Consider the following 13,365-nt stretch of genomic DNA (forward strand, 5'->3'; position numbering starts at 1 on the left):
AGTTTTTCTTTTTATATCAAATACAGCCAGGACGGTTTCGGCGGGGGTTTTCTTTTCTCTCCCCCCACCCACCGCTTCCCCATCTCTTTTCATTAAACCAGGAGAAGGTGATCATGAAACAACCATTTGAAATGAAGTCTGCTTTGTGTTCATCCCATTGGGAAAAGGCTTTGATCACAGCCGAGCTGTGGGTGTTTGGAAGTCTGCCAGCTTCTGCCCATGAGAAGAGAGGCATCTCTGAAGGTTTAGATATTTTTAAAAAAGGGAAAAAGGCAGCTCGTTGGTTCCTCGAGGGTGTGTATAAATGGCATCTTTTCTCCTCCTGAAGTTTCAAGGGCTCCCCTTTTCAGGGCCAGGGTGTTCTGGGTGTCCGCGCTCCTTGTTTCTCAGGCTCTGAGTTGGCAGGGAGTGCACAGCACTGCCCTTAGCATTCTGGTGATTCGCAAGCACACTGCTTGCCTCTGGCCCTCATTAGAGTAGGCTGTCTCCAGCATACAGAGGAGACTGGAAAAGTCAGCCCCCCTTGCACCTAAAGCAGGGGCAGGAGGGCAGAGCCTCCTCCTCCTGGGAACCAGCCCCAGCAGAATTATGTAAATGACTTCTTGGAATTGCCAGCCTGCCCCTGGTGATCCTGGAAGATCACCTTGTAAGTGGGCCTGAGGCCAGCCTGACAGATGGCCTGGGCTGCTGCAGCATGACCCACATGAGGCCCATCAAGTGTGTTCCCTGAAGGCTAGGGGCCAGGCCAGGAGTGGCAGGGCGGCTGTCCAGGGGGACAGCTCAGGCTGTGACGTGGGTTCCCAGCTCTGCTCATCCCCCTCCCCAACAGTGCTGTGTCTGAACAGGAACAGACCAGCTCTCTTTCCACTTGAAAGCCTCATGATTTGGGGGTGATGTCTGGCCTGGACTCTACAAGACAGCCCCTCACCAAAGTGGCCAAATGTTCCCATCAAATGAAACAGCTACTACAACGTTAAAAAGGGTAACAAAATAGCAAAGCGTACTTGGAAACTTCGTTCATACACCCTGTGACTTCTACAGAGCATTAAGAAAATATTGAACTCTCAAATTTTACGATTTTACATCCTCTGAGAGAGACCACAGACCTCTTACCCGGCTCTCTCTTTAAAAGCATGAATCCTTTGTACAATACTTAGAGAGTAAATGTGTAACATTTTTTTTTCCTCCCTTACATTTGGAATAAAGCCTGGGAAATTTAGTGTTTCTGGATTCAGCCTGTGGATTTGAGATAAGGATTCAAGGAGAGAAGCCTTTTAACTCAGAACAGAATCTGTTTGCAGCTATTGTTCAATTAACATAAAGTATCTGGTTACTGGGCATGTTGCATAATGCATGACAGCGTAAACCTAACCTCTTAAGTGCTGACACTGAACTCCTTGATAACAGTGAAGAGTGAAGCAAATTGTTCATTTTTTTTAGAAATCCCCCAAAACAAAGCTTCTCAAGACTGAATGAATCAACACTTTTGAGCTGAGTCACAGCCGAGGGATGTCCCTCTGTGTGTGCTCATGCTGATAAAAAAAAATCTAGAAGGAAACAGAAAAAAAAAAAAAAAAAAAGAACCAACCCACATGTCATGTCCTCTTTAAGAGCCAGAAAAGCTGTCAGAAGATTTAAGATTAAACCTCACGAGAGTCTGTGGGTGTGGAAAGTCACCAGCTAGCTAATATTAACATAGCTTGCAACAGAACGCTGTTGCTAGAAATAGGACAATCGCATCACTACCACTAAGCAATTTGCATTCTGTGGACCAGCCCCTAAATTCCTCCCGGCTCCTTCTGCCCTTTGGGCTTTGCATTTCTGGACGCTCTTAGATGGTGGGTGCTCGAACTTAGCTGTCTGGTTTCATCAAGGACCCTACCCAAAAGAGGAAGCAGCAAGAAAATTTGCTTTGTTTGCAGGAAACTGATCGAGCTACAAGCAAATTTTAGACATCTGAGGAATTGTGAAGCTTCTCGACTTCATATGGTTGCTGACAGGGTGGGGCAGACAAGAACCTTCTTACTTTCCTCACCATGGATAATCTGTTGCCTCAGTCTCGATTCTCTTATTTCAAAAAATATCCTCTCCATGCAATTAGGAAATATCTATCGATGCTGAGAAACCAAAAAGCTGAAGAACAGGTATATTTTATTTATATTATCTTTAAGGCTAACCAGTGTTTGCTTTTGGGTGTTGCTTTCATGTGACTTAGTGATTTAGCTTCTGCTGTCTTACATGTTTATAGGCACAGGTAGGCTCCTGATTGCAGCTAGTCGGATTTAGCAATCACAGAAGCAAGCAGGCTTGTGAAGATTTATTTGAACTTGGAACATTTGGATCCTGACATTAAGCTCCAGTTTTATAATGAAACTGTGCGTTTTCTCTTTTTCTGAACAGCTAGAACAAACTACTCTATCAGAGTTAAATTGTAGACTCCTTGAAAGCTTTCTAGGGCTGCAAATACAATTTTAAAACTATTAATATCTTGACAAATGAAAATATTAGACCCTAGAAATAAATTTGTCTTCTTGTGTGTTTTTATGGCTATGTTCATATCACCAGGATTTGCAAAACAAAAAACACTGTGTCGACTATAAATATGATAGTCTCAAATACCACTAACGAGCTATGACGATTGTTCAGAAGTAATTAGTCATTTTTTTAAGTGGAGGGCAGGGTATAGGGCACTGCAGTTTTCAGCCTTTTTAGCCAATCAAAAGTTATGGGTTCTAGTAGTAAACTCTAGCATGTGGGAGTATAAACATTACCAAAAAATGGTTAAAATGCCTGATGACTTCTTGTTTAAAATCATGCTTTCATCTTATTGTTTTGAAATGTACTTCATTCTAGCCCTTACAATCTATGAGAAGACATTTCTAAAAACTGCATTTCTGAATTGTACCAAACTGTAAGAAGAAATAGCTGTATGTGATCTACTTAAATCTAGTGGCTCATTTCAGGAAAAGTATGACCATGGTAAAGGACAAATGTATATCCACATGGAAGAGTCATAAATTGCTTGCACATCATGCTTCTAACTAGAACTGCAAAACTGCATGGGAGATATTAGTAGTGTTCTGTATTTGAATGAGATGACCTACTTTAATAAAAACACTTCCAGGAAGTGAAAGCAAAGGTCAGCAGACAGAAAATCCTCTAATGACAGGTTTTCCAAAAAGTCAATGCTTAATTTGGAAGATGAAAATCATCATTACTGTTCCATAGGAAACTGCTTTTATGCCGCGCTCTAGTGATTTTACAAGAGCTGGAAATTCAGCGTGTGCTTACAACAGGGATTGGGCTGGTCCAGTTTCTCTCTTCCTTAGGCCCCGTGTCCCGATTACCAGAGAAATCGTTTGGTTTCTCCAGTTAGCGTGTGCTTGCTTTTGAAGTGGAAAGCCTGAGACCTGGGTGGTGGTCCTCTGAGTTGCGGTCTACCATGCTCATTAAGACCCCATCACAGGCTTCTTCAGGCCTCATTATAGGGGGTGAAGGGTGGGAGTGCTGGAGAGTAGGGAGTGGCTGAAAGGATGGGCTGGAACTGTGGAATGTGGATTAAGTTATCCCCCCTACCCAGTGTTGTGAGTTTTCAGAGCTGTGTCTATAGTGTTTATGCAGTTTATTTACTTTGTTTGTTTAAAAAAAAGTTACAAAATGCATTCAGAAGAACATTAGAATATAACATGGATCCTCCAACTTGGACTGGGGGGGGGGTGGTCCCCTCCCCAGTTTCCAACCATTTGGGATGACCTGGCAATCAGGAATGTTATGCTGGTTTTTTAACATTCTATACAAATTAATGGAGAAATTAAAAAAAAATAATAACACATTCAGTTCTTTTCTGAAACCAATTAACAGCTCTGCAGACAGACTGTCTCACCGAATTAGAGAAATGAGGTCAGAGTCAATCATGGCTAACCTTGGAAAGCTTCTTGGAATGTTATAAAGAAGGTTAATAATGTCTATAATTTTAGGAGCTGCATATTTGTTGTCTCTAATGCCTACAGTCCTGTAATCTGAACTCTCAATATAAATAAAGGTGAGGGAAGTAAAACAAAGACCTCAAGAGCCCTTGCCCAAGACCACCTACCTAGAAAGTATTGAAGGAAGACAATTCCTGTCTGCCTGTCTTTAAATTTGACCCATTTGGGGGAGCCTGATTGGCTCAATTGGTAGAGCATGCAACTCATGATCTCGGGATCATGAGTTCTACCCCCACACTGGTAGTAGTTTACTTAAAAGAGGAAAAAAGTTTGACCCATTTTACCACGCTTGATCTCTGAATGATCTATACTAACACAGTGATAGCAATACAGCAAACTGCTAATCTTTCTTCTAGAAAGTATTTCTAACACTTCAGATGTCCACATGCCACTGTCATAATTCTTACCATAAGTTTGTGGTGTGATTAACTTCTTAATATTTTTCTATATTTGCATTTAAATCATTTTGCCTTTTTTTTTTTTGCTGCTTTTATTATGCACTACATTAATACACTGCATGACCTTCTAGAAGGGATAGCTGAGCATAACTGAGATATTTTTCACCAATCAGGAAAATGCTTCATTAGTCGATATTCTCTAAATCCTTTGACACATGGTGACGATTAACTCCAGAGACATGCATATCTCTTTCCATCAGATTCCACTGATATGAATAATGGGCAAGGCTTTTTTCTTTACCTGTTAGTAAACTCGTGCATGTGCGCAGTGGCTATGCCGGGGATGAGCAAGTACACAGCCATGATGCCAATCCCTGGGTAGAATCTTGAACCACATTACAAAGCGGTTGCCAAGCAAATCACTTACTTTTTAAACTTAAGTTAGCTTGAAAATAAAATTTTATGTAACTACTATAAATGAAAAACCAATGTCATTTGTTGTAAACAGAAGAGAAACATAAATATAGTAAAAACAAAATAATATTAAATTTTAGCTAGACACAGTTACCTGGGAAACCTCTGAGCCTGAAACCTACTCTTTTAAGATCAGCATCCTACTAGACAACTGAGACATTTCTCCTGGGCAGAGATAGAAGGGACTAAAAAGATAGCCAACTTTCTAAAGTCCAAGGAATTTGTTGTTATTTAATGCGGTGTCTGCAGGCTACCAGTGGGTCCCACCTATGTTGTGTTCCCCCACTTGGAAATTACTACCCCAGGCACACTATCTGCTTCTTCATCTCTGTGCCTTCAAAGACATGCCTCCCTATAACCTAGAATTCTGTCCTTTAGTGACAACTTGCCCATCTGGGGATCACCTATATCCCTCAAGACCTGGGTTAAATGGGCTCTGTAAAAAACCTTTCTCCAGCTTTGCTAGGGAGAGTGAAGCATAGCTCTTCCTTTTCCAAGATATTCTGTCTGTGTCTAATACGGCTTCTTATTATATTGTGTGTAGTAAGTCATTTGCTTCCATGTGTATGTGAGCCCAGGCACATGTGTCACAGTGTGGTATCTTGTTCTTTGTTCCCTCAGACCCACCTTGGAGCCTGGTACGGGCCAGTGTAGCAGTGACTTCTAACACAGGCAGATTGCCTATGGAGCACACTTCCTTGCACACCACACCTTCCTACCCGTGTCTCAGTTGGACCTGGAAGGCACCCATATATCCCAGTCAGGGCCATTGTTACACTTGCCTTGTCCATGAATGCTTTCTTGCTTAAAGCTTCTCCTCAGGATTCTTTCCCCTTGCACTTGGTGTCATGCCAATTGGTGTGACCTAAGGGCTGATTTGTTGGGAGTTTTCGTCGTTATTCTTAACATGATAGGCCAATCAGTGGGTGGACAGGTTACTTATCAAAGTGATACCAAAGATCTTATCCTTTGCATTCCTAGACTCTATCGTAGCAGCTATTTCATAAAGCCAACTCCTTAAGTAGAAAATTAAGGTAATTAATTAGATGCAGGTGTGGAAGTTTGGGGAAATTAGACAATGAAACACTTCTGAACACCATTATTCAAATGATGGTGGTGGTGGTGGTGGTTGGTGGGGGACATAGCCTGAGCCTCAGCGAGCTCTCGGATGAGTTTGGGCAGGTGCATGGACACATTCATGAGGGAATAGATGTCCGAGCTTGTGGGAGAAGTGAGACTTGCAGGCAATATTCTCTTGAGTACTGGAGCCCCAGCAGCCTGCTCTGTGACTCAGGTGACCAAGTGGGACACTGAGTGAGGAGGGGAGAATTTGCTCTACTTCAGGGATGACTATAGCCTTGGCTTCAGCCAAGGTGAGGCCTGTAGAGAACTGAGGGCCCTATGAACCCTCATGGAATGTTGCTCTTAGGGAATGCTGCTTTTTTTCTTTTTCTTTTTAAAGATTTTATTCACTTATTTGAGAGAGAGAGAGCCCACATGAGTAGGGTGGGAGGGGCAGAGGGAGAGGGAGCAGCAGACTCCTCCACTGAGCAGGGAGCCCAACATGGGCTCTGATTCCAGGACCCTGAGATCATGCCCTGAGCAGACGCTTAATGGACTGAACCACCCAGATGCCCTAGGGAATGCTGCTCTCAAGGGGCAGCACCACTGGTATAGATATTATTCATGGGTGCTAGCATCAAATGACAAGAGAAGACAGTTTGTGAGCTTATATGGGACAGTCTACTCTCTCTCCATTGGTGAGCTCCTCCATTTCCATGGCTCGAACACTACTAATTTGCTGCCAACTCCCAAATACTTATCCCCAGTGCACTTCACCCTTGCATATACAATTGCCTGTTTGACATCTCCATCTGACTGTCTCATCCATTTGGCAGACTGAAGGAACTCAGAAGCTCTGTCCTCAAACCTGCTACTCCTACTCCTCAGGTCCATCAATCAGCATGAAAGCTCAAACCACAAACATGGGAGTTGCCTTGGTACTTCCCCCTCTCTTCCTTACCTCCCCTTTGCAATCTCTCTCTCTCTCTTTCTCTTAAGATTGTATTCATTTATTTGACAGAGAGAGATCACAAGTAGGCAGAAAGGCAGGCAGAGAGAGAGGGGGAAGCAGCCTCCCTGCCGAGCAGAGAGCCAGATGTGGGGTTTGATCCCAGGACTCTGAGATCATGACCTGAGCTGAAGGCAGAGGCTTAACCCACTGAGCCACCTGTGTGCCCCAAGAGCAAAGTTTCTAATGTTCAAATGCAATCCAAATATTTAACAACCAACTTTGAGGTTATTCATTAAGTAACCCAGCAAGAAATAAAAATCCCGTGACCCTGTTTGAGCTAGAAACCTCTTCTTAAGCCATTGAAAGGAGACTTTAGAACAACCTCCAACAATACTTCTAAGTTCTGAACCATCTAAGTTCTAATACTAAGGTTCTAAACCTTAATTAAAATATACCTACTGTTCATGCCCCCTGGTCCTCAAAGACCACTCTCCTCATTTTAATCAGATTCATCAGAGCAGGTCTTGAGCCAGATTCACCTGCTGTGACTGCAGTAGTGTAGTTTTTGGCTCATTTTATAAACATTTGAGTACAGCTCTTTCTACTCACTGAGACTGTATCACAGAGGGGCTGCCTATTTCATTTCTATATATTTATTCCTTATAAATATGCTGCACACACAGTATAATATGAAAAAAATTGCTTAATAAAGGAATGAAGGGATTGCATTAGACAAGATGACCAAGCAGAGCTCTATTATGCCCCGTATTCCATCCCATCCAGGTCAACATTTTTTGTCCATATTTATATAAGGACATCCACATTAACATGATTATATTTTCTGATAATAAGAATATAGAAAGACAGTAAAAAATATTAAGTGGATTGATTTTGTTGGAAGATATTATACCAGTTCAATGGTCAAATTCCAATATATATGTGTCAGACACACACACACACACACACACACACACACACACACACATAAATAATACAGGTATGTATTGTATATATGCTCCTGGTCCCAAAGGCCAGTCTTCTTATTTCAAGCAGAGTCCCTGTTAAATAAGCAAGACATGTCAGGTCAGGTCAGCTAGCTCATAGATTATATTTCTTGTTCAGAAAGAAGTCTTTCTATCCAATAGAGCAAAGCACCATCAGCTTGGATCACCCCCAATCCTTGTCTATGAATTAACCATCCTGTGTTTTCTGATGCCACATCTGTGGGACACATAGAAGAAGAGATGCAAGTCCATGAGCCTACTGCAGGGCAGGATAAATTGAAGGACAAGAGCTCAAACCAGTAGACTCTTCTCTGTCTTAGTCTTTCATCAGGGAGATTTATTTGTTATAGACAAGCTGTCCTTCAGGCGTTACCCGCCCTCTGGACTCAGCCTATAGAATCCTCTTCTCTTTGTTTAGTAGTCGTATTCCCCCTTTCTACATCTCTGCGAAGACTCACAATAGACCCTGGAAAGGGCACTGAACTTGGGGTCAAACAGGCAAAATCCAGCACTGATCCAAATGAGCTATATGACCTTAGACAAACCTCTTAACCTCTAGTTTCACAACCATAAAACAGATTGTACAGTTTTCCCTAGATCTTGCCAGCCTCTGTTTACTAAAAAAAACCCAATTTTCACCATATCTTGCCCTCCCCTGCATCACAGTATCTCGGCCCCCCCACCTCCCCAACCTCCACATTCACTCATTCAGTTCTGCGTATGTCTCACCTAGTACGTGCCTTATTTATGTTTGGCACTGGACTAAAATAGCAAGTGGAAACAGTCATGTTCCCTGCACCGGGGGGGAAAAGATTTTCACTTAAAGTAGAAAATTCTGACTGCTAAGAGGAACTTGGATTGTAGGGTAATGCGAGAATGCAGGCACACAACTTCAAGTGCTATTGCCGTGGTCCAAGCAAGAGAGGGTGACACAGCAGGGTTGGCAGGTGAGGATGGAGGGTTTGGACAGTATTTTAGAAGTACTAGAATCGACTAGTCTTCTTAAGAGATTGCAAAGGGGGGTGCCTGGGTGACTCAGTGGGTTAAGCCTCTGTCTTCGGCTCAGGTCATGGTTTCAGGGTCCTGGGATGGAGCTCCGCATGGAGCTTTCTGCTCAGCGGGGAGCTTGCTTCCCCCTCTTTCTCTGCCTGCTGCTCTGCCTACTTGTGATCTCTCTCTCAGTCAAATAAATAAATAATAAATACTTTTTATAAAAATACAAAACTATAAATTTAAAAAAAAATTAAGGACTCCCTTCACACTCCCCCAAAAAATGCATGTTGAGATTTGAAACATTACATAAGTATTTTGAGTGGCTGATGCAGGCTCCAAGGGAAATGATGTAATTTTCACTGCAGCTTGGTTTAAGAAATGTTAAGAGGCTTTAGTTCCTTAAAGTGAATTGGTTATATCTTGAGCATAAACCAAAGTTCTCCATTTCTTAAAGCCTCTTTAAAAAAGTCATGAAATACTATTGATAGTTCAAATGACATCTCTGGTGGAGATTAAAGGCATTTGGCCCATGTCCTTGTGCTTGGGTAGGAAAAAAGCTTTTATCCTCTAGAACCAAGAGGGAAAGACTATCTGGGAGAATGTAAGATAGAGGGCAGAGATTCCACCACACTCCCCTGCAGAAATTCACGTGATTATATATAGGTAACACCGGCAGTTAAATTGCTATAATAATATGAAGCTGAACCTTAATACTGCTGACTATTAAATGTGATGTTAAAACTTGAATCATTTTATCGTGGTAATTATAACGGTCACCTTTATCTGAAGGGAGAAAATTACAAAGAAAAAAGGAGCTAATTACAAAGAAAAAAGGAAAAAAGCCTCCAGTGTTTTTCTCCATGTCTTCATCCATTCAGGCTGCTTTAACAAAATCTCATACACTGGGTGGCTTATAAACTTATAAAATATTCTTCTCACCATTCTGGAGGCTGAAAGTCTAAGACCAAGGGGCTGGCAGTTTCCATGTTTGGTGAAAGCCGGCTTCCTGGTTGCAGACTGCCGGCTTCTCAGTTGTATCCTCTTGCGGTGGAAGGAGAAGGAACTAACTCTTCAGGGTCTCATTTTTAAGGGCATGAATCCCATTCAGGAGGACTCCATCCTCATGACCTAATCACCTCCCAAAGGCCCCCTCCTAATACCATCACACTTGGGGGTGGGTGGTGAGGTGGGAATTCAACATACGAATTTGGGATGGGGGGGACACAAACATTCTGTCTGCAGCTCTCCAAAACCTTCAAGATGCCTGAGAATTGTAATTGATACTTGACTTTCTAGTCACTGGCACCCACTCTCTTGTTCTTCCCCTCTCCCAAACTCGTCTTCTCTGTCTGAGAAAATGCCACCATACATCTATTATTCTGGCAGAGACCTAGGAGCCATCTTTGGCATTTTCTCTTCCCTCAGTCAATATCTAATTTATTGCCAAGTCCTTTCAGTTCTATCCCAATCTATCTGACATCTCCTCTCTCACCTACTTAGCCCCGAAGCCATCATTACCTCCTGTCTGAAATATTGTAACAGCGTTCTGTCCCCCTCTGTCCACTGCCGTCCCATCTAAGCACCTTTTCACCCTACAGCCAGAGAGGTCTTCTGGAGACCAAACCTGAGAGGAAATTCCCCAGCCCCATGCTTATATTCTTTCATTGGCTTCTTTCTACTCACTTGTAGGACAAAGACAAAGTTGCCCAACCCAGTGGGCCTTATGTGGTCTGGCCCCGATCTCTCTCTCGCTGCATGCTTATCTTGCCTCCTTTTGCTCTCTGCGCCCCAGCAGAATACCTTCTTCCACATCTCCCTGTTCCTCTGCGACTCCCCAGCCAGGCCTTTGTTCCAGTTGTCCCCTCACTATCCTCCCTTAGTATCTACTTTTCCTTCAGACCTTAATTCAATCTTAAGTCCTTTTGCGCAGCCTTTCCTAAGACTGTTTGTGGGGGTGTTTGATTCCCAGTATGTCCTGGATGACTAGCAAAGTGCCTTTTAGATGGAAAGCGCTGTGAATATAAGTTTGTGGAATTGGTTCACGGGATGGGGGCATGGTCAATAGTGGGGAAGGGATTGGGGGATGATAAAGGCTGTCCTGAGACAGAAGTGCTTGAAAGAGTCCTGGATGTTAGCTTTTGAGAGGAAGAAATTTAAGACATGGATGTTTTTTGTATGTATTTGTTTCTTGTGTGTTTCACAAGAACTGTAGGGCTAATTTTTAGAGAAGAATGGGGATGCCTTTGAGATGTTCCAGAGGAAATAACCATGAAATAACCCTGAAAGAAATTCCGGGAAAGGTTATGATATAATCATAAGGATAAACTTTCTAAAAATAAGAGGTAGAGGAATGGGTCTCCTTTTGCAGAGGGCAAGTATCTCCTTGGGGCATGTTGTAGTGATGGTTTCTCCGTGATGAAAGAGAAGATTAAATGACTTGTCAGACCCCTTCCAGCGCCAAGATGCTAGTGCAGTGAGCAATAGAAAGGTGGACAATTTGGATACCTAAGGATCAAAGAAAAGGTACAGGTTTATCAGTTAGAATTTGTTTGTTTTATTTGGTCAGTGGTAAATACTCCACAATCTGAGCACGTTTCTCTGGACTCTAAGGTCAAAAAAGACAGAATCAAATGTCTTTGGCAATTCAGGTAGCATGTATCGTCTATCAAGGGGAGGAACTATAACTACATCCAGAAAAACACCTCTGGTGAAAAGCTAATGCACCAGTGACTAGATTTACTGAGCCCAAGTGAGCACTGAACTACTTGTACCCATAGTTTTATAGGGTGTGTGTGTGTGTGTGTGTGTGTGTGTTTTAAAGATTTATTTATTTATTTGACAGAGAGAGAAAGAGAGAGAGAGAGAGATCACAAGTGGACAGAGAGGCAGGCAGAGAGAGGGAAGCAGGCTCCCTGCTGAGCAAAGAACTGGATGTGGGGCTCGATCCCAGGACCCTGGGATCATGACCTAAGCCAAAGGCAGAAGCTTAACCCACTGAGCCACCCAGGTACCCCGGTTTTATAGGTTTTAAAACCCCAGCCAGGATAAGGATAAATAACTTAGTATACCTTGTAGTCATTGATGAACAGGGGCCAAGAAATTTCAGGTTATTTTGTTGCATTTTAACCATTGTTTTGTTTTGTTTTGTTTTCGTTCGCCTTAATATCAAGCTCCTTCTAAAGCTTCCATTCCCTTTTCCTGCATTTAACGCTGACAAGTTCATGCTTATTATGATCCCATCTGAAGGTGTTCCATTCTTCTTGTCCATATTATCACAGATCATCTACCACTTTTATAAAGAGTTAGACATAAACGGAGATACCTGGACCCTGAGTTGACTTCTGAGCTATTTCTAATCCTGTTCCCTGCTCCTAAACTTTCCTATTCTACTGTACAGATGCCTTTGAAACACAGGAGTCAGTAAATGGATAAACACCAAAACCTTTGTCTTGGAAATAAGCACATTATCTCAAATGTTAGTTGACCCTTTTTTGTGGGCTACAATGCAACTTTTTACGCACATTCCTAAACTTGCTATCCTATTCTACTTCTCAGTTTGTCTGCAACATTTTATTTGCTAACTGTTGTTCAGAATGGAAGATGACGTATTTTCTCACCTCGTACGACAGTTCCATGCTTTAACAGAAAAAGAAATGAACTGCCCACGTATGTTGTACTGTTCACAATTTGCTGTGAAGAGAGCAGAAAAAAATGCTGGAATTAGTTCTCTCCTGCAAATTCATTTCCAGGCAGCAAATTCATAAGGCTATTTGAAGATGTGCAGCTTGGATTATACGTTCTAGAATAAGGAATTTTACAGTTTTATTAGATGCCTGATATGTGCCAGGAACTTGGCAAGTTTCTTTATATACATTGTTATTTAATCCTCACAATAACTTGACAAAATTGGTGGCATTATCCCCTAATTTTAGGGATGAGAGAACTGAGGTTTAAAGAAGTGAGATGACTTGGAACATATGCATAAGTGATGACAGTAAGATTTTATCTCCAGGTTTGCTGGTCTGTCTGACTCCAAATTCACTGACTCTGATTCACTACCTCATGGTGAGATACTTAAGACTGACAGGGTCCTTTTCTCCCCATCTTCCCCTCGCTCTTCCCTTTCTTCCTTCTTTCCTTGGTATTAGGTCTTATTTCATTTATTGAGGATACAGGGGTTAAAAATAAAAATTGTAACTATTCTGCAGGGAAGACACCTTAAATCCTCTTAGGTAGAGATCCACGTTTCTGAGAGGTATTAAAAAACAAAATTCAACTGAGTAAATTTTAAGGACTTTATTGACTTTATTCATTGATTCATGAATTGGGCAACATCCCATTTAGCTGATAAAAGCTCTTTGGAGCTGTACAGAATGAAAGACTTTTACAGGCAGAAGGAAAAGGGACAGGAACTTAACGCTAGTGAAGAGTGGATCAGTTGTGGCAAGGTCATCTTCCTTCAGGGGACGGCAGGGGTCTATCACGCAGATTACCTC

General features: G+C 42.2%; 1 protein-coding gene across 4 annotated transcripts in view; it reads left to right on the forward strand.

The window, feature by feature from the left end:
* Window positions 1–1,706: 1,706 nt before the first annotated feature.
* The window catches only part of ATP2C1 (ATPase secretory pathway Ca2+ transporting 1), a 184,605-nt gene continuing 172,946 nt past the window's right edge, over window positions 1,707–13,365 (forward strand). For 2 of the 4 annotated variants that reach the window (XM_032332924.1, XM_032332913.1), the window contains exon 1: window positions 1,708–2,144. In XM_032332924.1, the coding sequence (XP_032188815.1) occupies window positions 2,037–2,144 (108 nt within the window). In that variant the 5' untranslated portion in view covers window positions 1,708–2,036. Of the gene's footprint in view, window positions 2,145–13,365 lie in introns of all 4 variants that reach the window. The other 2 variants (XM_032332978.1, XM_032332904.1) reach the window with 2 other exon arrangements.

Source organism: Mustela erminea, chromosome 1, assembly GCF_009829155.1.
Source record: "Mustela erminea isolate mMusErm1 chromosome 1, mMusErm1.Pri, whole genome shotgun sequence".
NCBI classification, from domain to species: Eukaryota; Metazoa; Chordata; class Mammalia; order Carnivora; family Mustelidae; genus Mustela; species Mustela erminea.